This window comes from Clytia hemisphaerica, unplaced genomic scaffold (genome assembly GCF_902728285.1).
Source record: "Clytia hemisphaerica strain Z4C2 unplaced genomic scaffold, Clytia hemisphaerica genome assembly, whole genome shotgun sequence".
NCBI classification, from domain to species: domain Eukaryota; kingdom Metazoa; phylum Cnidaria; class Hydrozoa; order Leptothecata; family Clytiidae; genus Clytia; species Clytia hemisphaerica.
In genome coordinates, this window is record NW_027103629.1 from 230,300 (window position 1) to 257,566 (window position 27,267).

The window sequence follows — 27,267 nt, forward strand, 5'->3', positions numbered from 1 at the left end:
GGCGTTGAAAGTGCGGTAAACTGTCTCAAGTAGACAGTTTGCAGGTGCGAAGACCAGGGAGCAAGGAACCAATATATCCCTGATAAAAGGAACCAAAACCCAAGAAGGACGCATCAGTAGACAAAGCTATGGATTGGGAAGACACAACAGGGCTCAGCATAATGGATTTTCTATCTAAGAGTGGAGGAAAGTAGACCACATATTATGATCTTCTCGAACTGATTTATTAAGAGAGATATGATGATGGAGCTTAGAGAGGTAGAAAGGTCAATATGACGAGGAAGGATAGCCCTACCGGGTTTGATAACCTTGCATGCAAAGGAAAGGTAACATCTGAGAGAAGGAGCTCACGCTTGGTACATTTCTTCCGAACTAGCCAAGATTTAACAGTATTGGAAATACTAAGTTTCTTGTCTGCAGCTAGGTAGTCAGATGGCGATGTCAACTGAATCGATCTCAATGCCCAAGAACACGATCCTCTGGGATTAGCCCTCCAAGTTGTCTTTTGCTATAGGAATATCTAAGAGCTCAAAGCTCAAAGACCTGAAACATAAGATCCATAAGAAACCGACACTTTTCCTTCGTGCGTTTTTTCAAACTATGCGCAAAGAACTGGAACTGTTTTAAATTTTTCGGAAAAATTTTCAAGATTTTGAGACAAATAAGCTTTTAGAAAAATTTTCCGAAAAAATCTTTTTAGTTCGGTCAAAGATACACCATCTACCGCAAAAAAATTTTCAAAATGTTTTTTCTTCGCTGAACATAAGTACCGTGAAAGGCACAGGTCGATATCATATATTGACCTGTGCGCCGACCAATCGAAATTCTATTCAGCGCGCAATCAACGCAGAGAAAAGTAACCATGACGACCATCCAAGATCTTGGATGAGGTTCAAAGTTGATATTTTTATTCCCGTCGCTTAAAACACAACTCAAAAATATCATCAATGCTTTTTAAAAAGAGTCAGTGATAGAGAATCATAACATAAAGTTTGTCTATTATTTCGAATCAATTAAAGTGACATTTCCATAATCAAAAGATTAGTAATTACTGTTATACATTTGGGGATCATGTAAAAGATTTATTTCGAAAGAAACTTACTTCGATTACACTTGGAGGTTTCTGGGGAATTCGTAAATAGTAAACTGCATACTGCTACACAGTCTGCTAGACATTAATAAGGTAGTATTTGCTCTTCATCTTTGATTCTTTCTACAGTGATTAGATTGACACATGCCCGATAAAATTTCTATTATTGGTCTTCAGAGGTTAATATATTCTTTGAAAACTTAACCTCTGATACTCAGGGTAGAACATAAGCTCTTCAAAGTTGAAATACTCTTCTTCGCAAAAGTCTTCATTTTCTTCTTCATCAAATCTTTTCATTGCGATTCTTAAATTTTCAGACTCAAGGATGATTGGCCTAACAAAAAATGTATAACATGCCACAGTTTTTTTATGCTACATCAAGTAGAAAATTATATTTTGCACGTGGCAAATATTAAAGATTCACTATGGTCAGAGCCCTTAATCAAACAGTTCGATTGCCGAGCTAATCGAACTTTGTCGAAATTAATCGACTGACAAAAGTTAGAATAAACAACGAATGTTTTGCACTCGTTGCTTAAAAACTGTGAAAAGTGTCAATAAAAATTAGCAATTATCCTTTTTTGAGTGGCAGTTTTTTTTTTTAATCAAGCTACCTCTCTCTCTCTCCGTTTTCTCAAACATTTAAATCTCTTCACTACACCTTTTTTAGAATGACGATATACCGGGTTGTTTTTGTTAAAATACCGGTACCGGCAGGTGGTTTAAATACCAGAATACCAGTAAATTTTTCTGTAAATACCAGTACCGACAGGCATTAAAAACCGGGAGGGAAAAGGTCCAATAACGGAATACCGGTAAATACTAGGCTGCTGGCATCCACTAACGGATTCGTGCTCCTTATATTCAGACTAGGTAAATACCGGACACTCGGCATAATCAACCTCGTACCCAGGGCGATAAGCTTTTTGACGTTATATGGGCGTAATCGTCTGGCCATCCCCGCCCTCACTTTTGCCGCCTGACCGCCAACCATTCGCCCTGGCTCGCGAGGTTGTCGGCATAATGTCAGAAATATTCAATATAACCCCCAAAATGTACTGTATAATACATAACTGAAATACCTTGAAATAATCTGCAACATATCTGTAGAACTGACGAAACAATTATCTGGAGCCAAAGTGATCAACGAATTCAGTGTGGTAAAAAATTATACACTCATACAAGTCCAAATTCAAGCATCAAAATGTAGTTTTATGAAGCAAAATTTTGTTGGTGCACACATCAGAAGATACATTAGGGCACTTAAGGTGGTTCCCCACCGGAAAATACCATTTTCAAAGTTGACCTAGAAAGACTTCCTGTTGGTTGAACTTCACTTCTGGGAAAACAAGGAGTTATTTTGCGCCTAAGATTTAAAGGAAATTTGACAAGGCTCGCCGTTAGTGCTCGCCATTTGTGATCAAAGTGACTTTGAAGACTTTAAATGACTGCTGATATGTCCAACTTTTAGAAAAAAGCAAAAAGATTGGTCAATTAGACCTTCTTTGTCCTTTTCTTGGCTAAAATGTAAAGAAAAAACTTTAAACGTGATTTTCTCCATTTAATTTTTAGAAAGTCTGCAGAAAATAACCCAAGAACGGTTTGAGTTTTTCACTTGAAATTTTCAGGGAATGTTTATATTAGAATTATGCATGTTCCCTATAAATCTCTTTAAGACAGCAAAAAAATTGAGCTCAATGTGACGATTTGAAGTTTCTCCAAGTTTTGCCAAATTAATAACTGCGTACTTAAAATAGCATAGCTCAACAAAAAATAGTCCAAACTCTTAAAAATTTATAGGGAACATGGAAAATTCTATATAAAATTCACCTGCAAAATTTGAAAACATTCTGATCAAAATTGCGTCCTCCATTTACTGCAGAATGGAGCCCTCTAAATGGCTAATAAATCATGCTCAAAATGAGGAAAATTAGGGAAATTGAAAATTTTTTTAAAAAAAATTTATTTTTACCTCAAATACTTTCATGTGACCAAATATCAAGTTTATTGGACCAATATTGAGCATTTTAGCATTTCCAGTGGGGAACCCCACTTAAACTCAATAAATCTATTTTCTAATCTTTTACAAAATCGGATCAGGTGCAGTTATCGGTACCCAAGGTAACATTCTTTACCAGTGATCGTCAAGACACTTAGGTACGATTCTTTACCAGTGATCCTAAAAATACTTAGGTAACATTCTTTACCAGTGATCGTCAAGACACTTAGGTACGATTCTTTACCAGTGATCGTCAAGATACTTAGGTAACATTCTTTACCAGTGACCATAAAAATACTTAGGTAACATTCTTTACCAGTGACCATAAAAAATACTTAGGTAACATTCTTTACCAGTGATCCTAAAAATACTTAGGTAACATTCTTTACCAGTGACCATAAAAAATACTTAGGTAAGATTCTTTACCAGTGATCGTCAAGACACTTAGGTAAGATTCTTTACCAGTGATCGTCAAAATACTTAGGTAACATTCTTTACCAGTGACCATAAAAAATACTTAGGTAAGATTCTTTACCAGTGACCATAAAAATACTTAGGTAACATTCTTTACCAGTGATCGTCAAGACACTTAGGTACGATTCTTTACCAGTGATCGTTAAGATACTTAGGTAAGATTCTTTACCAGTGATCGTCGAAATACTTAGGTAAGATTCTTTACCAGTGACAGTCAAAATACTTAGGTAAGATTCTTTACCAGTGACCATAAAAAATACTTAGGTAAGATTCTTTACCAGTGACAGTCAAAATACTTAGGTAAGATTCTTTACCAGTGATCGTCAAGACACCTAGGTAAGATTCTTTACCAGTGATCGTCAAGACACTTAGGTAAGATTCTTTACCAGTGCAGGGAATCGCCTAGGTAAGACTCTTTACCAGTGAAAGGAGATGGCTCTTAGGTAACATTCTTTACTAGTGAAATCTGGTCAGTAAATTGAAAAAAAAACACTCTTAGGTAGCATTCTTTACCAGCTTTTTTACTGGTAAAGAATGCTACCTTGGGTACTGATAACTGCACCTGATCCACAAAATCTCCACATTAAACAAGAAAGGAGGAAGAAAAAAAAGCGTTGTGGTATAGTGGTCATTGACCTTGGTTACTGCACAGGCGACTGACGTTCGATTCCCACTCGCAGCGGTTCACTTGGCAAGTGAATGAACCTTCGCCCGGGTCAACCCATGCCATGTGAGGGGAATTGGGTAGTCAGTCCAAGGTGCTGACGGGGCGCTCATTGAAAGCGTCTATAGTTGCGAAAATAGGCCTCAAAGCCTCCTGCAACTCAACCAAATAGAAAAAAAAAAAAAGAAAAAAAAAAAACTTCCTTCCGCCTACTTTCTTTTCGAAATCCAAATATATTTTCCAATCTATGATTTGGTGCCTCACAGAAAATTTAAACATTACGTAATGTTATATTTGTAGACACTCGCCAGCTAAAAATGTCTTTAGCCGTATATCGGCTAAAGGCGGCAAATCTCTGGACAAAGGAAATATCGCTTATTAAGCATCCTCTATAAGGAGCACGAATCCGTTAGTGGATGCCAGCAACCTAAGCGGAGCCTAGGGTACCCCGAAATAGCCGAGCTTTATTTTTGGGGTCTTGGGTCCCTGGGGGCTTTTAGTCGGGTACAAGGTACAGCGTCGGTACACAAGGCAGAAAATTATAATACAGTCGGGCTCAATCTTAATTTTTGTATTTTACAAGATAGTACTCTTTATCCACTCAGGCAGAAGCCGACTGTTTTCGTACTTCAAAGACACTTTAGTATTTGCTTACTCCGTCTTACTGGCTTTACTCCAGCTTTTACTCCTTGTATTTATAGAGCTAGAGGGCTGTTGTATTTTATTGGAGATATTGCGATACATTTAAAGCATCTAAAAAGACTTCGAAAATGGTAAGTGTAATTTTTATAGCTAGCTGACGTTGTGGTATAGTGGACATCAACCTTGATTCCTGTACTACAGGGCACAGCCGACCAAGCAAGGTTTGATTCCCACTCACAACGGTCAACCCATGCCATGTGAGGGGAATTGGGTAGTCAGTTCAAGGTGCTGACAGGATGCTTACTCAAAGCATCTATAGTTGCGAGAATGGGCTCCCAGAGCCTCCTGTAACTCAACCATAATAGATATATCAGACGGAGCTATAAATGGCTTTAATAGACCTTTTCGCCTTTCCATCCGCCATATTGAATTGTATGCAAAAATTATGGTGGCCGAATTGCCGTGGTGAAATTTCCTTAGAAAGTATGCAAAACATATGCAAAAAGAAAGTATTAATATAATTAAAACTTACATGCATAATTGACATTATATTAAAGTGTAATCTTGTAGAAGAAAGATTAAATTTGCTTCTTTTGAAAACTAGAAATAATCAAATTCGCCCATCTCTTAGAACAAGCACTTCAAAAAACCATAACATTAGACATAAACTCAAACTGAAAAATCACCCGCGAAGGTAAAAAATAATCCTTATTCGGCTGACGGTAAATTATTCTCCTGGGAATAGAACCACCGAACGATCAAATCAAAACATCGATCTGAACCCGCTGAATGTGTGACGTCATAATTACTGCTTTCAGTTTGCGTGTTTTGAAAGTTGGTGTGTGTACTCCGTCTTCGTGGAATTTTTTAATGGCATGAAAACAGAATATGTAATGTCTTTAAGAACAAATTCCTAAAAGGCTTTTGTTGTTCGGTAAATATTTCTTTTTGGATTAAGAAATTCCATCTTTTATTGTTCTTATGATTATAAAATTTATTTATAAGATGCTTTGTTGTCTTTTTAATCTTTGTGTAAACTTGCATATGTTTTGCATATTTTCCAACTAAATCTAACCACGGCTTTTTCGTTCCTATATTTTTACATACAATTCAAGATGGCGGATGGAAAGGCGAAAAGGTCTATTGAAAAACAAGTCAAAGTGTGGTAAATCATATGCCATAAGAGAGTGCTTGATGCCATCTAGACGGTACTAGAATCGAACGTTCCATTGTGATCAAAGTAATCAATAATGATTGATAATAATATCAAAGGTCACGTCAGTGACCACCTATCGATTTTATCAGTGATTGAATACTCACTCGACTCCAGATTATGGCATTTTCTTCAACCATTTTCAATTTGTTCAATCATTTCGATTACTTTTTGATTACCTTCGATCATATTGAATACCTTCGATTGTATTGAGTATTTTCCAGCCTTCCATTTTATCAAATATGTTTCCAGTTTCCAGGTGCCGTGGTATAGTGGTAGTCGACCTTGGCTTCTGTGCAGGAGGCCAGGGTTCGATTCCCACTCACGGCAGTTCACTTGGCAAGTGAACGTTCCTTTGCCCGGGTCAACCCATGCCATGTGAGGGGAATTGGGTACCGTCAACTGTTCCAACTTGGAACAAGTGGTCGCAACATGGGACTTATTGATATCTGGCCTGTTTTTTCACTTACTGTTAAATCTCTTTGACAACAAATTTGTTTTGATAACTCCACCAAGTTTATCAATCATACTTTCTGTCATAATATGTCACGATAACTTTCACTGATAGCGCGTCCTTTTTAACTTTTGTTTTCATTCAAAATGATCGGACGCTGAATGGAGAATTAGAGAACGCCCGCCCGTCGCCTAACCGCCTACCGCCCAATGGGATTAACAAATAGCGAGTGTGTAACTTGCCGCGCGAGTGACGTCAAACTCTCCATCGTTTTGGCACTAATTTGGTCTTCTTAGTTCCAGTCACTCGCGCTTGTTCCACTACGGATTTTTTTCATATTTTGATTTAAAAGCCTACTCGGTGCGAAAGAGAAATCGTGTATTTTTTAATACGGGGTTTATCAGTGAGGCTGGAACTTCGATTTTTGAGGATTATGATTTTACCAGCTTTTTAGCGATTTTTGCCTCGCTAACCCAAATGTTGCAACCTCTTTACCTTAAGAAAAGATTGAAATTAGAGTTTTTTAACATTCCGAAAAAAACGCATAGCAGAAATTTTTTCATCTTCCACAGGATCGATTGTCAACAACAAAATACATCTTTTGGTCATTGGGTTTGTTTCTGACGTTTTTTCTTCAAAGAATATTGATCACTTTCCTTTTCCCCTTGAGCGCTCGAGAAAAAAATGATTAGCTCTTATTCTCGCGCGGGCGAATAAAGACGAGGCGGTAATTTTGCACTGAGGGTGCTACTTAGTTTCCGCCCTATTTTTGCACCCACGATAGAATGGTCCAAATACGGGGGTATTCCAAATGATAAACTATGTCGTTCTGTAAGTGTTTATTTTCTGAGAGATACAAATAGTGTATTGAATATTGTTAACTTATTTCTTTAAGTATTTTTGAGCGCAAATTTAAATATATGGTTAAATAAAAAACAAATGATAGCAGTTCTGTTTTTTCCTCAAACCCCCAGGAAAAGTTTTTTTGCCGACTTAGCTATTTTACAAATATCGGAAAAGAATTCCCATAGGAATTCCGATACATAACCCGATTGGTTAATTTCGGAACGGCTTTCAAGAAAGTCATAATGGCAGATAATTTTAAAAGTTTCTGAGGAAATGTGTGTAATTTATCGATGTTGATGGCTTGTTGATTCTTTAAAGAAAAACGATAACAGGTATAGCTTTTTCTAATCCTGGAATATTGAGGTTCCAGCTACACTGTTCATTGAACTCAAATCAAATGACTTTGCTTTGGAGGTTCGGTGAAATTGTGGTGGAATGGCCGTCCTATGTTGCGTCAGATAGTCCCAAGTTGGAGCAGTTGACGGTAGTCAGTTCAAAAGCAGACTCTGCAGAACAAAGGAAAACAAATGAAAATGAAAACATGAATTCATTTCGAAACAAAATCGCTGTTGGCTGGAAGTGGAAGTCTAAATATGTGGCTGATGTTTTGATTTGGTTTTTAGTAGTTCTGAAAGTCTTTAGAGCTTTTGAAAGAGTTTTTATGGTAAGTTGATTATGTGTGTTTGCCTGGGTTTCCAAAGTTCAGAAAGTCTGTCAACAAGGGTTCACACACAGACTGTTTAAAGCATTCTGTGTCAGACTAATCTACCTGCACCTCTATAATCTTAGAACTTTGTGAGGTGAGGTATTTCTTGTTTTTTATAAGATTATGAGCTTGGATTCCCAGGCTAGCAATTCACGCGTGAACACCACTTTTGTCAATCAAAATGTGCAATATAGTTACTGGAGGAAACCCAGGGCGAAAGCACACAAAATGGAAAATGGCTGGGAAATAAGGGAGTCAATTTCTTAAAGATATATCATAGTAATTGGTTATCAAAGTAATCAATTGGTTTTTGAAGTTGTCAAAGTTATCAAAAGTAATCAATAACAATCAAAGTAATCGAACGGTTATCGAGTCTTCGAAGGGTTGTTAAGAAAGTGATCGAATACTTTTTTTTGAAATTTTGGTACTTGACATTCGATTGTTAATCTATTTCTATTTCTATTTGGTTGAGTAGCAGGAGGATTTGAGGCCCATTTTCGCAACTATAGACGCTTTCAATTAGCACCCCGTCAGCACCTTGAACTGACTACCCAATTCCCCTCACATGGCATGGGTTGACCCGGGCGAAGGTTAATTCACTTGCCAAGTGAACCGCTGCATGTGAAGTCGAACCTCAGTCGCCTCTGTACAGCAACCAAGATCAATGACCACTATACCACAGCACCTTACCGATACCGTGAAGTCGGGTAACTTGCATCAGTGGAGGCTAACATGCATAGCCCTCAAATGAATGACCTGTCTGGTCATTAAAATACAAACTTAAATCAAAACAAAAATGGTAGAGTAGAGTTGCGAGCGGAGCTGCGTAGTTCATTTGTTTTGAAATTTTGCTGCTTTGATTGGTCATTCATTTGAGGGCTATGCATGTTAGCCTCCACTGATGCAAGTTACCCAACTTCACGGTAAGTGGTTGTTCGATTACTTCCATCACTATCGATTACTTCGATAATCGAATTTATCGATTAGTACCATCTGGTTGATTGAGCCATATGTCAATATTTAGAAAGTTATCTTCCATTAAAAAACTATAAAGTTCATCACTCTGAGTTTCTTCAATTCAATTCAATTCAAAGTAATTTATTCGCCTGCATATCATTAAAAATTTACATATTTTAAGTTTGTATAAATTAGGGGAGGAATGCAGGCCAGGAGTCCATCCAATAGACGTACCGTCTAATCAAATGGAATGAACACCTGGTCGCGTGAGCTGGTCATGTCGAATATCATTATGGGAGGTATCTTAAGGGTTATTAAAACTATTTAAACTTTAACAATCAGAATAAAAACAATGTTTACATACCTAACCATAAATAAACAATAAAAAAAGGAAAAAATAATAACAATGCATACAAAAAAATATGACATCAACTATTGAAAAACCTGAAAAATATTAATTGTCATTGTATGTGAATCTCAAGGTTTTAAAGAGATGAACTTTCATTTTCAAGGTATGCGAGAGGATTAGATGTGAAGGAAGTCTCTAACCTTCTTTTTGATCGTATATTCAGATAATGGTCTAAGATCAGTCTTTGTATGTAATAATAGTTGGTTCCAAATTAAAAGTGATTGATATTTTATGGATCTCAATCCAAAGTTGAGTGTTTTTGCCTTGGGGCGCTCTAAAAGTTTCAGGTAACTATTTCTTGTGTGATAAATGTGTGTCAGGGTTTTGTAGTTTAACACGTTTGTAACGGCTTCAGGAGAAAGATTAGATAGAGTTTGATGTACAAGTTGAATATTAAATTTGATAACAGTATTTGGTAAAGTTGGAATTTTAAGGTTTTGAAAAAGAGGGGAAGTCTCAGCATTAAAATCTGAAAAAGTTAGAATACGCAAACATCTTTTTTGTAATTTTCCTATTCGAGAGTTTTGAGTAAGGCCTTGTCCCCAGATAATTGTTGCGTAAGACATATGAGAGTGGAACATAGCATAGTATAAAGTTTTGAGGACTAGTTGTGGAACAAAGTGGCGTAGTTTGGACAAAATACCATTAGATCTTCTAAGCTTTGTGGATAAATGATCAAAGTGAAAATTCCAGGCTAGAAATTCATCTAGAATGAGACCAAGATATTTGACATGCTTTGTGAATTTTAAGGCGTGTCCTTCAAGGTAAAGATTCATAGAGTAAGGTACAGATTTATGTTTGCTTCTGAACAAAATGACCTCTGTTTTCGCAGTGTTAAGAGAAATTTTATTCGCACGAAGCCAAGAAGAAAGTTTAACTAGATCAGAGTTCACTTTGGTTTCGAGTGAATTCAAATTTGAGTCAGACGAAAGAAGGCAGGTATCATCAGCAAAGAGGTTGGTTTCGCTATTCAATATAGCTTGAGGAAGGTCATTTATGTAAATTAGAAAGAGTAGTGGTCCTAATACAGAGCCCTGAGGAACTCCATGTTTAACAGTTCGTTTTGAAGAATCGTGTCCAGAAATTGACACATATTGTTTCCTATTAGTTAAGTAAGATCGAAACCAGAGATTTGCAATGCCTCGTATTCCATAATGCTGTAGTTTAGATAAGAGAATTTCATGGTCAACAGTATCGAAAGCTTTTTGGAGATCGATGAAAACCCCGCAAGAATACAGACCCCTATCTATGTTTGATCGAATTTTTTCTGTTAGATTTATCAAAGCGTGTGTGGTAGAGTATTTGTTGCGGAATCCAAATTGATTTTTAAAGATTTTACAACTCTGAATTTAATTAGCTTTTCAAATATTTTATCAATATTAGAAAGAAGGGAAATAGGTCTGAAATTATTAGGATCGTATGGTGAGCCTTTATGTTTATAAACAGGTATTACTTTTGCTACTTTTAGAGCAGTTAGGAATTTTCCTGACTGTATGGAAGTATTAAATATATTAGCAAGAAGTTGAGCTACCTCAGCGAGAACAGATTTTAATATTTTTGTTGGTATACTACATGGACCGTCAGATTTTGGTTTTAGAGCATTTATGATTTTAATAATTTCGTTAGCTTGTATTGGTTCAAAAAACAGAGAATTCATTGGTGAGTTGCGGAGAGTTTCATTAAAGTTACATTCCTTGTCATTCACGTTTATAGTGTATCGTATTTTATCAGCTACGGTAGCAAAATATTTGTTTAGTTCTTCAGTTGTTACTTTTGGGTCTGATGTTACTTGCCCATTTATGTTTAGAGAGATTATTGTACTTTTATGTTTTTTTTTACTTTCAATTAGTTCGTATACACCACTCCAAATTCTCTTACTGTTTTTTAAGTTATCTTGAAAATATTTCTTATAGTGGTTATTTTTACTTCTTCTGCAGAGTTTTACGATCTGATTCCGGTAGAATTTGTATTTTGTATGTAGTTCATGTTTAATGGTGTTATCTTTTTCCCGCGAGTAGGCCTTTAAGAGATGGTCTCTTTTAATGATGGAAGTTTTGATTCCTTTTGTTATCCATGGTTTAGCTCCTCTTTTAATTTGTCGATTAGAGAGTTTTTGTAGGGGTGCATGTATATCTATTAAAGTATTCATCCGATCAAAAAAGCTTTCAAATAAAAGATCTGGGTTATACGAGTCAGGATGCAAGATGTCATTCCAATCAATTTTATAAAAGTCTTCTTTGAATTTCTTGCTATCAAAGCTTTTCCATCTTCGATAGTATTTTGTTTCTTTGGAGAAATTTGTAGAGAAGTTTTCAAAAATAAGAAATTGAGGCAAATGATCAGATATACCAACTAAAAGATTTCCGGTCAGAGGTTTATGTTTCGCAGGAGTGAAGAAAATATTATCTATGAGTGTCCTTGACCTATCAGTGATTCTGGTAGGTAGAGAAATACTAGGTAAGAGAAAAAAAGATTCAAGAGAATCTACGAAATTTTTTACATGTGGAGAGGTACCACATTCTAGCAAGTTAATATTAAAATCACCCATAAGCACAAGGCGCTTATTTTCCTTGTTAGCTTTTTGTAAGAAGGGAATGAAAAAGTCGTTTGTAAAAGTTTCTATTTTCATGGTTGGATGTTTATAGATACATCCAACAATGATATTTTCTTGTTTTTCAAATTGGAGCTCACAGAAAGTAGATTCAAGTTCCTTTTCACAATAAAGAGAGCGAGAGAGATCATTTCTAGACTTGGATTTTAGATCATTGGAGATAAAGAGAGCGGTACCACCAGCACTAGATTTTGTGTTAGTAAAAAGTGACTTATAACCATCAATATCAAGTTTATGTGGAATAGAAGAATCGGTAAGTCTAGTTTCCGAGATTCCTAAGACTTTGAAATTGTGATTTAAAGAGTTTAAGAGATTGTTGTACATATCAAAATGTTTTGATAAAGAACTGATGTTAAGATGAAGAAATGAGAGGTTAGAAGATGTGTTAGAAAAAGCAGAGTTGAAGTCGCTACAATCGAAATACCTACAATCAACAGTGTTCAAATTATATTCTGTGTTCGTTTCTCGAATTTCTTCGATCGTGGTTAAATCAGAGAATGAGGGGTGGAAATAGTTGAACCTGAAACTTTTTTCATCAAGCTCATAGCAAATGCTAAAAGGAAAAGATCGCAGTTGCAGTTAACGCATAATCCGACTTGTGGATAGTTTATTGAGAAAGGGAGATTGCATTCATGGTGAAACCATTTCTGACAGTAGTCACAAAAAAAGGAAGGAGCTCCTTCCGCTAATTCCTCACATACCGCACAAATTAGGTCCATCTATGGCAAATAGAATAAGTTTTAAAATTCTCAAAATATCAAGTAAATAAAAGTTTTAAGTTCGAAAGTTAAAGGAAACTCAGAAAGTTTAATTCAGCGCTATAGCAAAGAAATTTTTGATTATACGAGGAGTTTAGAGATATCATCATGCGGTCACAAAAGTTCATTCATTATTTTCAAAATTTTGAAAGTAATCGCAAGGAAGTTGGTTATCGGCATCAAAAACAAGTTCAGACAAGTCTTCCTCTTTTTCAAAAGAGTGAACATACCTTCCACCAACTTGCTTATTGAAACGAACCTTTAAATTTCCATGTATATCTGTGAAAATGAAGTTGATATGTTCGCATTTTTGAAATCTTTCTTTTGCCGAATTCAAGGTCTTCAGTCGTTTTTTGTAAGAGAAGGTTTGATCTGGATTTTCTTGGAACGCTTCCGATTTTCATAAATTTTCTCGCACGTTGAATGTTTATTAAAGCGCACAATCACACGTTGTGCGTTATCTCTGATAGGGCCGATTCGATGCGTTTTGTCGATTGTCGACTTAAATTCATTCTCTTCGATTCCCAGTTCTTCGATAGAGTCTTTGACTTGCTTCATTAACGATTCATTAGTTTCTCTACGATTGAGCGGGATACCTTCTAGAACGAGTTCTTACAGTATAGACTAAAATTCCTGCATGAAGATTACAGGATTTGGAGTGCAGGCCGATTTTACACTTACAAAGGTTATTTATAGAGTGCCGACATTTATAGTATACACCCGGGTGAGCAGACCTCACAAGTTAGGCTATAACTGTTATGATCGCCATTCCTCCAGGAAGACCCCACGGTTGCACCACCCGGAGGGTGCACATTCGTCTGGATGCATGTTAGGGCTTAACAAAACACTGCACTTGCCTTTGCATATTTTGCCCGTGCTGGCTACTTGCAAGGCCGGTGCATCATGAAGATTTAGTCATAAGTGATTTTACCTTCGTTTTCAGTGGTTATAGCAACCATAGCATGAAAGTAGCGCATCCACAATCCTTCAAGAAATATTTGAGACAAAAGGGAAATCCACCGGGGTGTTTTGAAACCACAATCGATTTGTAAGTGCTCTAAAGTAGGTTCGAAGGGTAGAGTTTTAACTCTAAGTTTTAACGCTAGACTTAAGACTTAGGACCTTAGGATCTGAGGATCTAAAAGTTCAAAAATGGTCCAGTAAGGCTCCGAATCTAGCCTGGAAGTCTGCCTACCCGTCTCAAATTGAAATATTCGATTAAATTAAAGAGATAGCCCAAAATCGGCTTTTTCGCCCGAACTTTAAATCTCGAAAAACGTCAAAATAACCGGAATTCTCAATATATTTCTTGAAAGATTGCAGCTACGGTGCGCAAGGTTATAGGTTCGATCCCCAGCAGGGTCATACCAAAGATTCCCAAAATGGTACTTGATGCCTCTCTGCTTGATGCTCAGCAACTAAAGAGACAGATCAAGGGTAAGTGGAGAAATCCAGGGAAAGGAGTGGCGCCCTCCCTACCTTCGGGTAGACAGCTATACGAAAAGGGAGCCTTCGAGTCGCCCTTGACTGCGGTCGCAAACCTTACTTCAGTGGTTTCATTTACAATTTCAAGCAAACATATTAGCAACAGGGTGCTGGCCCATAACTGAAACCGAAATGAAAATATTTAAGGTTTGTGCAAAAAACAAAACATAGAAAATTTTCCAAATTTCCCATTTTTAAATCAAACCAATAAAAAATTAAACTTTTCCATGTTTGACTTTTTCGCACCAACAATTCTTCAAAATGAAAACATTTAAGATTTTAAGTTCTTCTTTTATTCAATGATTTTTTATTGCACTTTGTTGACAGTCTAACTGTCGCATCAAATTCCTGCTTTCTTCAGAAAATTGAAGATGAGAAAGAGCCTAAGCCTTAGGATCATGGATTGAAACAAATTGTATGAAGGGTGAGATTTTACAGTCGCCTGTCGAGCAGCAAGGCAATGAGAGGCCACAGGTGCAGAAAAGAAAAGCCCTGTTGGCAATCTCATTGGTTGAAGTTTGAAGTCCGCAAAGGAGCACTGGTAAGCAATCAATAGAAAAGACCACTTTCGTTTTTGTGGCAGATTTCGATATAAACAGCTCGCAGAGATTACCTGTCAATATGTTGTGTCAACTTGTCAGCATTTTATTGCTGCAAAGGGGTAAAACTAGCCTAAAGAGGTAAGACCAGCCTAGTTTCTAATCCTGATATAGGAGTTTAAGTTTAGACTGTCCTTACGCACTAATCATATGTACATAAAATTCTTTAATCAATTTTCATTAAAAAAATTTGAAATTCAACGTAAAAAGTTAAAAGCTGGATATAGATGGTGCAATAAATCAGACGGTGTCAATCAAACGGGAATCAGGATCAAACCAATCGAACCAGATCGAACGTAATAAAAGGCTGTTGTGCACAGATATGTAATTTCTGCGCATATATATAATTATTTTGGGCAACTATGTAATTTCGAGCTGCGCATATATGTAATTAAATTTCTGCGCAGATATGTAAAACCCGATCTTTAAAATCAATGGTACCCCCTTGATAGCTTTTACCAATACTTTTAGCTTTTTTGGTATTTTAGCTAATATCTATCAAATACAAGAAGAAATATTATAAGAAAATGATCTATAGCTTTTCAACCACTAAGTTTTAGCTTTCGGTGATTGGTTCTTTCAAAGCAAACATTGAATAGCACCTAAAATGGATATGACTATTTTTCTTGTCAAGCATCATCTTTATAAGAATCAAAGCAATAACTCTTGATAGACGGTGATATATACCCTTCGGTTAATAGCTTTTATAAAGTAAATAAGGGATGGCGCATAATATGGGCATATTTATTTTTCTTATAAGCACCTATTTTATAAGAATCAAATCAATAACTCTTGATAGATGGTGATATACGCTTCGGTTATTAGTTTTTACAAAGTAAATAAGGGATGGCACATAATATTAGCATTATCATGTATTCTTATAAGCAACTACTTTATAAGAATCAAAGCAATAACTAATGATAGACGGTCATATACCTTTCGGTAATTAGCTCTTACAAAGTAAACAAGGAACGGCGCATAATATGAGCATATTTATTTTCTTATAAGCAACTACTTTATAAGAATCAAAGCAATAACTCTTGATAGACGGCCATATACCTTTCAGTAATTAGTTCTTACAAAGTAAACAAGGAACGGCGCATAATATGAGCATATTTATTTTTCTTATAAGCATATGCTTTAAAAGAATCAAATCAATAACTCTTGATATACGGTGATATACCCTTCGGTAATTAGTTTTTACAAAGTAAATAAGGGGTGGCGCATAATATGAGCATTATCATTTTTCTTATAAGCAGCTACTTTACAAGAATCAAATCAATAACTCTTGATATACAGTGATATACCCTTCGGTAATTAGTTCTTACAAAGTAAACAAGGAACGGCACGTATAATATGAGCATATTAATTCTTCCTATAAGCAACTACTTTATGAGAATCAAATAACTCTTGGTAGACTGGTATATACCTTTCGGTAATCCCCGTATTCCTTTATATACACGCTCCTTCTCTGAATAGAAAGACGCCTCCCCTCAATGGGAGGTGTTCAAATTTTTAATTAACCCCCTTTTCTTTAACACCCCTCCTGAAAGTCTTAAAATTAAAAAGACGCCCAGGGTGTTTATTCGAAAAAATACGGTAATTTTTACAAAGTTAATAACGGAGAACATGTTAAGAATATCTTTAGGCTGAAACTTAAAAAAATAAGAGAATCCAAATTCTTTTTAAAAAAGTGAACCCATCTAGCAAGGTAAGCACAAGATTCGGATTTTCTATTTTTCTTATCGGTACAACCTAATGAAAAAGTACAATATAATGAGATCTTTGATAGAACCTCGACTCGAGATAGTCGCACCTATGTAAACTTCATTGATTTTGTAGATATGGATTGCATTGCATTTCTTTACATTACACTGAGATAAAGTAAAATTCTATTGGTTGTCTTTACCAATACATGGACTAATTTATGATAAAAAACTCTCTTTTCCTTTTCATGGCTCGATCTACGAGCAAAGTCATTAAATTTGATTGAATTATCCAATGAAATGGAGATCAGTTTCAAAAATTCAGTACTGAGTGTGTGACATTTTTGAAGACCCTTACATTGTACCTTATAGAAGCAGGGTACCTTATGCTTAGTAGCTATAATTTGGATATAGTTAAGCCAGATATTTTCTTTAAATAATGCTTTAAATTTTACCTTTACTGACTTACAGTATTGGACCTACCTCCGGGTACCCCGGTGGAGGTCCTATGAATTAACTGGTGTCTGTTCGTCGGTCTGTTCGTCCGTCCGTTCGTCTGTTACCAGCTTTTCTCGAGATTGGCTCATTAGTTTTTTCTGATTTTTGGCACAAAGATGCAAAATGGCAATGGCCAAAATGTGACGGAGCCCGATTTTCGAAAAAATATAAAAATTTCCGGCCGAAAATGCCGGAAATATGCCGGAAAAACTGGTTTTTTGACATTTTCTCAAGATTTTCTCATTAGTTTTTTCTGATTTTTTTGCTCAAAGATGCGTATTAATAATGCCCAAAAAAAATTTTTTTCCGGCGGAAAATGCCTGAAATATGCCGGAAATCGCCGTTTTCTGGGTTTTTATTGGACTTTTTCCTTATAAGTGTTTTTCTTTTCATTCAAAAACATTATTAATAGCAATGCCCATCACTAAGCATGTTTCAATTTTCAATAAAATTGATTTTTGAAGCCGGAACTATTTAAAAATCGCCGGAACAACCTATTTTCGCCGGAAAGACAGTATTTCTTGAATTTCTCGAGCTGTACTTTATATTTTTTTATGAAATTTTGCACACTGATGCAAAATGACAATACCTAAAATGTGACGGAGCCCGATTTTCGAAAAACATTTTTTTCCGGCCGAAAATGCCGGAAAAATGCCGGAAAAATCGGTTTTTTAACATTTTCTCGAATTTTCATCTTTTGTTTTTTTCTGATTTTTTTGCAGAAAGATGCGTATTCGCAATGCTCAAAACATGGACGAGTTCGATTTTTAAGAAAAAAACTTTCCCGTTTGAAAATGCCGGAAATCGCCGTTTTTGCAAATTTTCATTGGATTTTTTCCTTTTATTTCTATGTTTTTCACACAAAAACATTATTGATAACAATGCTCACCATCAAACAACAACATTGTCAAATTGTCAATAAAACTGATTTTTGCAACCAGAACTTTCTATTTATTTTTTCCCTACAACCCTTCCCTCTCCCCCCATCAACAATCAATGATGAATTTATTGCGTTATGCATTTTCGCTAAACGGTATATTTTCTGACTGATTTTTTTCATCTTTCTCCTCGCATTGCTATCTAACTTTCATCATCAGGTAGGTCCATTCAGCATCTAGCTTGTTATATGTCAAGTTATAGCCAGAATTAAAATGTGACAAAAAGTGACTTACTTTTAAAGTGACATACTTTACTACTACTAAGAGTTTTCAATATAAATAGAAGCCTGCTGAGGTCTGAAACCTGTAATTCGACAAAGGTAAAGAGTTATACCTTATCCTTATCTTAAGTGACTTTTAAATGACATACTAAAATGTAAAATGTGACAAAAAGTGACTTACTTACTTAAGAAGCTCGAAAAAGGCACAAAAATATCCTAGGGGTAAAATATATATTTTTCTACATAACAATGGTCAGCAATGGCAATGAACATTAACTTAGTGTGTTTTAAGCGCAATATAAAGGGTTTCAAGTGACAAAAAGTGACTTACTTTATTTACTTTAGTCCAAAAAGATATCTTTCTGGTTGAATTTTTACATTTTTGTTTTTCATATTACAAACCCTTTTGTTATAGTAAGTCAGATTTTGTCGAGTCTGTTAAATGACGCGCCTTACGCGCCTGAATTTCGACGCGCCTTTAAGTTTTGACGCACCTTCTTACGCGCCTTATTATCGATGTGCCCTAAATTTTTGACGCGCCTTACTTACTTGCCTTATTACCGACGCGCCCTGAGGTTAAGTATCAGTAGATAACTCAGGACGACGGACGAATTTTTGAAGCCTTCGTTCGCGCTACGGCACTTTTCTACAGGCTAACCCGAAAGCTAGGCAGACATACCCCGGGCAAAAATATCGGATTTGCTCTAGAACGAGAAACTGAACGGAAACGGTTCTAGAGCAAACCCGATATTTAACCTCGCTATTAGTTCTTTTCAAAGCAAGGAAGGAATTGTGTTTAATGTCAGCATATTTATTTTTCTTATAAGCATCTTCTTTATAAGAAACCAATCAAAAACTTTTGATTTGAGGGGATTAGGCTTTCGCTAAGCAGTATCAGGTAAGTACAGTACTATAATCCCAAGTACACCACAATCGATTACATTTTTAAACTAGCATTAACTATCGCTATAAATGCCCCCATAGCCCTGAAATGTGATAATTTAATAAGGAATGCTACTTTTAGCCTGAGTAATCGCTCTACCGATACACTCTTATTTATTTATAAGCATAACGCTTATAAGCACAATTTAGCTAAAATTTGGAAAATAATAAGGCATAATCAATTAAGTATGAACTCGCAAGAAAATAACACACTGAGAATTCAACCAGAAAATGAAATATTGATAAAACCATGTGTCATTGAGTCTATAAATAAATTTTTACGAAGTGTTTTTGATAAATATGATAAATGATAAAGAAATAAAATCACTTCTGTCTCATAGAGAATGCTAAAAAATTTGGATTAGAAATCAGAAAAAATGAAATGAACCGCCGTTGTTGTCGTCTTTTTTTCTGAATAATTTTTTGCAGAACATTCGCCTTTCACGTGCCGGGGGGCAATAAAAATCACGTCAAAATTTACAAAAATTTAAGGTAGTAATACTGTAAGGCACGTCAAAAATTTAGGGCGCGTTGATAATAAGGCGCGTAAGAGGGCGCGTCAAAATTCAGGCGCGTAGGGCGCGTGGGCGCGTCAATAGATGGAAGGCGCGTGGGCGCGTAAGGCGCGTCATTTAACAGACTCGATTTTGTCACATATAAGTTATTATTATCCGACGCACGTAAATAGCGACATTTAATTGGCTTCTATCTGTCCAATATTTTCGAATATATAGCTTCCATTTCAAAAATTGACGTCACACAACGAGTTCAATGACAATTGAGCATCTTCTTTTTGACGTTACGTCACAAAATAAAGATAAGACTTCGAATAAAAAACTACCAAGAGACCAGATTTAAGAGCTTATAAATTGGAATTATGTTTGAAAACGAGAAATATTTTAGCGATGAACGGATAATAAGCCATTTATTTGGACATAGTCTCATCCAATATGAAAAATATTGGGTTACGAGAAAAGATATTGGACTCGGCAAAGCCTCGTCCAATATCTTTTCTCGCACGCCCAATATTTTTGCATATTGGATTCGACTTTGTCCAATAACTGCTTAATATTAATTTACTTTTTTAGGCCTACAGAGCCGCCCGGGTTTACGCTGTAAGCTTACAGCGCTTTACTGGAGCCTTAGTTAAGCTTATTCTGAGCTCCATACAGGGCTGAGCTGGTTCCCAATGGTCCTAAACCTCGTGGGACACTCCCTTGCAATGGATTAGACCCATTGAAGTCCAGTGAAGGGGGCAGAACCGACGAATTTTCACTAAAATAGCTTTAAAACGTTGATATTAATTTACTACGATATTTTCACTTTATTTGTTTAATCATATTTCATGATTGTTGTTAGGGTATTTTTGATAGGGGAAATGAAAATTTCAATTTTTTCATCAAAGTTTGTATAAAGTAAAGTAAGTCTTTTAACACACTTGAGTTACATTTTTAGTCTTCTATTTAGTCCATAACAATTTGAAAGAGTTCTGGTTTAAAAAAAATAAGCCTTTTAAAAGTTTGGAGCTGAGATTTCCCCAATTTTATCACCCAAAAAGTAAGTCATTTTTTAGCACTTTCAACAACGAAAGTTGGTCACTTTTAACCATTCGGTGTTTCAGAAGGTATTCAAACATGGATTTTTGTGTAAATAATTTTTGAAAGTTGATTGTGTTAAATTGTGACATACCTTAAAGATAAGACGTTAAATCATTTAGTAAGTCATTTAGTGTCGCAAATAATGACTTAATAAATATATTTTTGAAAACCTAATAAAATTTCCTATAACCTGTTAAAATTTCAAAGCTTCTGATAAATTTCCCTAAATTTTATTAAATTTTAAATATTTTTTTGTGTTCTAAAAAATGTCACGCAATTTTTGAAACCGATCTGGAGTGGGATTATTGAAGTTGTGATTCTTGCTCGAACTTTAAATTCTGAAGATTGTTATATATTTTGACACTGATTGTTAAAGATATTTAAAAAATTTACATGCCTTTCTTATTTTCCTGTTACAAATTAAACTAAAGGCAAAATATTCGACTTTATTTTTTTCTAAGTGGAATCGGCATTCTGCAACGGCTCTATCGAAAGAAATGGGGAATTTTTCCAAATCTAACATTAGTTTATAAGATTTTATAAGAACAAGGATTTTTTCTAAGTGGAATAGGCTTTTTAGAGATTTGATTTATCAAACAATAGCTAACAAATATTGTTTAAGAGTTATGAATTGTGTTCTTATAAAGTTGATGCTTATAAGAAAAATAAATCTTGCCTCGTTTAGCACTGTCCCCTAGTTGCTTTGAAAGAACCAATCGCAATAATAAGCCAATATCACTTTGATAAAAAGATATTGACTTGTTTTTTATAAAGATGATGCTTATAAGAAAAACAACAATCGCCAAATATTTGCCATAGTCCAAGAACAATGCGATTAAATACTTTGAAAAATTAATGTTAAAATCGAGTCAGTTTTTCAAAAAATAACTAAGACCAAAAGGTCGTGTTTTACATATCTGCGCAAAAATTTAATTACATATCTGCGCAGCTCGAAATTACATAGTTGCGCAAAATAATTACATATTTGCGCAAAATAATTACATATCTGCGCAGAAATTACATATATGAGCAAAAATAACAAAGGCGATAGAATAATTGTTATTCTATTGTGAAACACAATTAAATCTCAACTGAACAGCCAATTCCTGGGTAATATTCAATTGTGTTCGATTGCATTGCGTTCACATATATAACGTTCCATTTGTTCGATAGATGTTTCGGCGAACGCGACAGTCTTTTGAATAACTAATTACTCCACAGCATTTAACTAGAGACAATGTTTGCCTATGACATATGTGAATGGAAAAGAGCATAGTAAAGAGTTTTTATGACAGAAACAGGAACAAAATAACGAAGTTTTTTTGCTAGATGGTCAAAATGAGAGTTCCAGGTTAGAAATTCATCGAGAAATAGCCCAAGGTATTTTACGCAAGTTGAGAGTTTAAGTTCGAAGTCATCGAGCTTTAACTTCATTGAATAGGGAACGGGCTTATGTCTGCTACGGAAGAGCAACACTTCTGTTTTCAATACATTGAGTGACATTTTATTCGCTCTGAGCCAAGAGGAGAGTCGTGCAAGGTCAGGTCTCTAGAGACTGAAGGTCAGAATCAGAGGAGAGGAGACAGGTATCATCAGCAAAAAAATCTTTTGACTATTGTGAAGAACACAATGAAGATCATTGATATAGATGAGAAAGAGAATAGGTCCAAGGACAGATCCTTGAGGAACTCCGTGATTAACAGGGCGTTTAAAAGAGTCCACTCCAGAAACAGAGACGTATTGTTGTCGGTCTGTAAGATATGAACGAACCCATTGATTAGATAAGCCCCTCACACCATAATGTTTAAGTTTAGACAGTAGTATTTCATGGTCGACCGTGTCAAAAACTTTTTGCAAGTCGATGAATACCCCGCAAGAGTAAAGTCCTTTGTCTATGTTAGATCTTATCATTCCCGTTAGGTTTATCAAAGCGCGAGTTGTAGAATAATTACTTCTGAAACCAAATTGGCTTTTGAAAATAATGTTACTGTCATCAAGAAAAGAGACTAATCTAAATTTTATTATTTTTTCGAATATCTTATCGATGTTTGATAGTAGAGATATTGGGCGATAATTATTAACATCATGATCGGAGCCCTTATGTTTAAAAATTGGAATTACTTTAGCCGTCTTGAGAGGAGTGAAGAATTTACCTGTCTGTAGCGAGATATTGAAAAGCTTTGAGAGGATTTCTGACACCTCTGCTAAAACAGTTTTTAATACTTTAGAGGGTATGCTATAAGGACCGTCAGCTTTAGGTTTAAGAGAGTTTTTTGTTACCTCGTTAGATTGTACCGGTTGAAAAAATAGGAAGTTAGGTGGAGCATTTCGTAATGTATCGTTAAAGTTTTCGTCAGCATTGTTGTTTATAGTTTCACGAATTTTATCGGCGATCGTTGAGAAATGTTTATTAAATTCTTCGCTTGTAGCAGCGGGATCAGATGTTAGTTGACCATTAATGTTATGTCAGTGTGTCCACTTTTGTGTTTTTTCGCTTTAATTAGCTCGCTTATACCTTTCCAGATATTTTTACTGTTTTAATGTTAGAGTTGAAGTAATTTTTGAAATGATTTATCTTGCTCTTTCTTTTTAATTTAACAATTTGGTTCATGTAATATTTATACGTTTATTTATAGAAATCTTTAAACCTTTAGTTATCCACGGTTTACTACCTTTCTTTATTTGTTTATTAGAAAGTTTAGTTAAAGGTGCATGTATATCTATTAGAGTATTCATCTCCTTGAAAAAAGTTTCAAACAACAAGTCGGGTTCATTGGCATACGACCGCAGCATGTCATTCCAATTCACCTTGTGGAAATCGTCAGAAAATTTGGCATCATTGAAATTTTTCCATTTCCTATAGTATTTGACTTCGTGCCGTTTGCCAGTTTGAAAATTTTCAAAGATTAAATATTGAGGAAGATGATCAGATATGCCCACCAAAAGGTTCCCGCTATGGGGTTTATATTTAGATGGAGTGAAGAAGATGTTATCGATAAGTGTTCTCGACCTGTCTGTAATTCTAGTTGGAAGAGAGATACTTGGTAAAAGAAAGGAAGACTGAAGAGAATCGATAAAATTATTAACATGCAGAGAGTTGCCGTATTCTAAAAGATTGATATTGAAGTCTCCCATGAGAACGAGACGTTTCTTCTCCTTGTTGTTTTTTTTTGTAAGAGCGGAATGAAGAAGTTTTCGATGAAGGTTTCAATTTTCATAGGTGGGTGCTTATAGATACAGCCTACAATGACATTCTTCTGTTTCTCAAACATAACCTCGCCGAAAGTCCATTCAAGCTCTTTATCCGAATAGAGTATACTAGAAAGATCTTTTCTAGGTTTAAACTTTATGTCTTTTGAAATATAGAGTGCCGTGCCCCCCAGCACTAGCCTTAGTGTTGGAGAATAGAGATTTATAACCGTCAATTTCAAGGTTTATGTGGAGGGGAAGTTTCTGTAAGCCTAGTTTCGGAGATTCCTAAAACTTTGAACTTGTGGTCGATTGCGTTTAAAAGATTATTGTATAGATCAAAATGTTTTGGCAGAGAGGAAATATTAATTGATGTAAGAAGGAGAGATGCGAAGAAGAGTTTGCGAAAGTAGCGTTAAATTAAAATCATCGACGTCAAGATATCTACACTGAAAAGAATTAAAAGAGAGTTCTGTGTTAGCATTTTGGATTTGATTAATCTCTGGAAGATCTGAAAAGAACGGGTGGAAATAGTTGAACCTGAAGTCCTTCTCCTCCAGTTCGTAGCACATGCTAAATGGGAAGAGACTGCAATTGCAGTTGATGTAAGACCCAATTTGAGTGTCTGGATTTGTTAGAGGGAGATTACACTCATTATAAAACCAGTTCTGACAAAAGTGATAGAAGAACGTTGGACCTCCTAAACTTACTAACTCATCACACGCCTGACAAGTTGTGTTCATCATAGAAAATGTTAATGTTAAATCTAGTTAAGTTTTCAGAGTATTATCAAAAGTGTATTACTAAGGTTTGAACAAAATTATTACGTCTAAGATTAATTCAGCAGCATATAGCAACTTAGCTTGTAAGATTAATCAAATTAGTACTTAGTTAGTACCATTAATATCATCATCATAAATATAGCTTTCAACATCATAAATTAATTCAGAAAGTTCATTTTCGTCATTGAACGAATACACATACCTGCCATTGAATTTTTCTTTGAATCTTACTTTTAAGTTCCCGTGAATATCGGCGTAAATAAAGTCAACTTGCTCGCATTTTGAGAATCTGGCCAGAGTAGCGTTTAAGTGGACATGCAAAGATTCCTTGTGGTATGTTCTCTAACACCAAGCAATTCCGTCGAATATACTGTTGAAGCCTTTCAAGCTCCTTGGAAAGGTTCTCTGAAACAGCTGATGCCACGGCGTTTGTATCGACAAGTTTCTGGACCTCGCCTTTCAAGGGAGAAAGTTCTTTGACTTGCTCTTCAAGATCATCGACCGTTTTGTTTAAAATGTCAACGTGAGAGTTCAGCTTTTCCACTGTTGATTGCAACTCTAAAACTTGACTCATCAGTCTTCTTTCAGCTACAGGGGATGAGTTTCGTTGTCTTGTTCTTCGAGTCATTCTTTTTTATGTTTATTATGATACATTCATCTGTTTTGGTGACTTCTATAAAGGCTCTAATGGACCAAAAGACATTTTATTTATTAACAACCGAAACAAGGAAGAGATAGAAGTCCTTTCATATCTTTCACAATATGAAATGAAATTAATAAACAATAAACCAGCTGCGCTGGAAGCTCCGGCTTAAGAGATTAAAAGATGTGAAAGATAAGCTTGTTGAGTTAGTTGTGTCAGAATGTTGCCCACAAACTACTAATCAGAACAGATCAGAAAGCAAAGTAATAATTCTATTGCAGAGCGAGTATGAGAAATAATCTTAACAAATAAATAAACCAGCTGGAAGTTTAGCTCTTCTAAGTGATTACACATGCACTTTCTTGCCTAAAGAACCAACCCCACCCCCGCCCACTCATCCATGACTAAAAAGTTCAAAATTGGAGCTAAAGGAGATAAACATTTAGAAGTGAATATTTCCAAGTTGTTATAATTTTTCGACCTACCGGGAGGTCCTTTAATTTGACCGTTGTCCGTTCGTCTGTTACAAGCTTTTCTCGGGATTGGCTCATTAGTTTTTTTCAATTTTTTGCACAATGATACAAAATAGCAATGCCTGAAAAGTGACGGAGCCCGATTTTTGAAAAAAAATTTGGGGGGGGCAAATTTGGGCCAAAAACTACCTAAAAATAAGGTTTTTTGGACTTGTGCAAAATTGCTTCATTAGTTTTTCCTGATTTTTGGCAGAAAGATAGAGTGCAAGGTACCCTAAATGTGGCTGAAGTAATTTTCTCGGAAAATTTTTTTTCGTCGTCAAATACGGATTTTCGCAAATTTGGGCCAAAAACTACCTAAAAATAAGGTTTTTTGGACTTGGTGCAAAATTGCTTCATTAGTTTTTCCTGATTTTTGGCAGAAAGATAGAGTGCAAGGTACCCTAAAATGTGGCTGAAGTAATTTTTCTCGGAAAATTTTTTTTCGTCGTCAAATACGGATTTTTCGCAAATTTGGGGAAATTCCCTTTTACCATTTTCCTGTTAGCAGCTTTTCTCGGGATTGGCTGATTAGTTTTTTTCAATTTTTTGCACAATGATACAAAATAGCAATGCCTGAAAAGTGACGGAGCCCGATTTTTGAAAAAAAATTTGGGGGGGGCAAATTTGGGCCAAAAACTACCTAAAAATAAGGTTTTTTGGACTTTGTGCAAAATTGCTTCATTAGTTTTTCCTGATTTTTGGCAGAAAGATAGAGTGCAAGGTACCCTAAAATGTGGCTGAAGTAATTTTTCTCGGAAAATTTTTTTTCGTCGTCAAATACGGATTTTCGCAAATTTGGGCCAAAAACTACCTAAAAATAAGGTTTTTTGGACTTGGTGCAAAATTGCTTCATTAGTTTTTCCTGATTTTGGCAGAAAGATAGAGTGCAAGGTACCCTAAAATGTGGCTGAAGTAATTTTTCTCGGAAAATTTTTTTTCGTCGTCAAATACGGATTTTCGCAAATTTGGGGAAATTCCCTTTTACCATTTTCCTGTTAGCAGCTTTTCTCGGGATTGGCTGATTAGTTTTTTTCAATTTTTTGCACAATGATACAAAATAGCAATGCCTGAAAAGTGACGGAGCCCGATCTTTGAAAAAAAATTTGGGGGGCAAATTTGGGCCAAAAACTACCTAAAAATAAGGTTTTTTGGACTTTGTGCAAAATTGCTTCATTAGTTTTTCCTGATTTTTGGCAGAAAGATAGAGTGCAAGGTACCCTAAAATGTGGCTGAAGTAATTTTTCTAGGAAAATTTTTTTTCGTCGTCAAATACGGATTTTCGCAAATTTGGGCCAAAAACTACCTAAAAATAAGGTTTTTTGGACTTG

At 35.5% G+C, this 27,267-nt stretch overlaps 1 protein-coding gene across 1 annotated transcript in view; it reads left to right on the forward strand.

Moving 5' to 3' along the window:
- The first annotated feature begins 4,770 nt into the window (after nucleotides 1-4,770).
- Nucleotides 4,771-27,267, forward strand: part of LOC136802563 (ragulator complex protein LAMTOR4 homolog) — a 41,526-nt gene continuing 19,029 nt past the window's right edge. Inside the window, exon 1 of the mRNA XM_067059301.1 lies at nucleotides 4,771-5,000. Within this exon, the coding sequence (XP_066915402.1) occupies nucleotides 4,998-5,000 (3 nt within the window). The 5' untranslated portion in view covers nucleotides 4,771-4,997. The remainder of the gene's footprint in view (nucleotides 5,001-27,267) is intronic.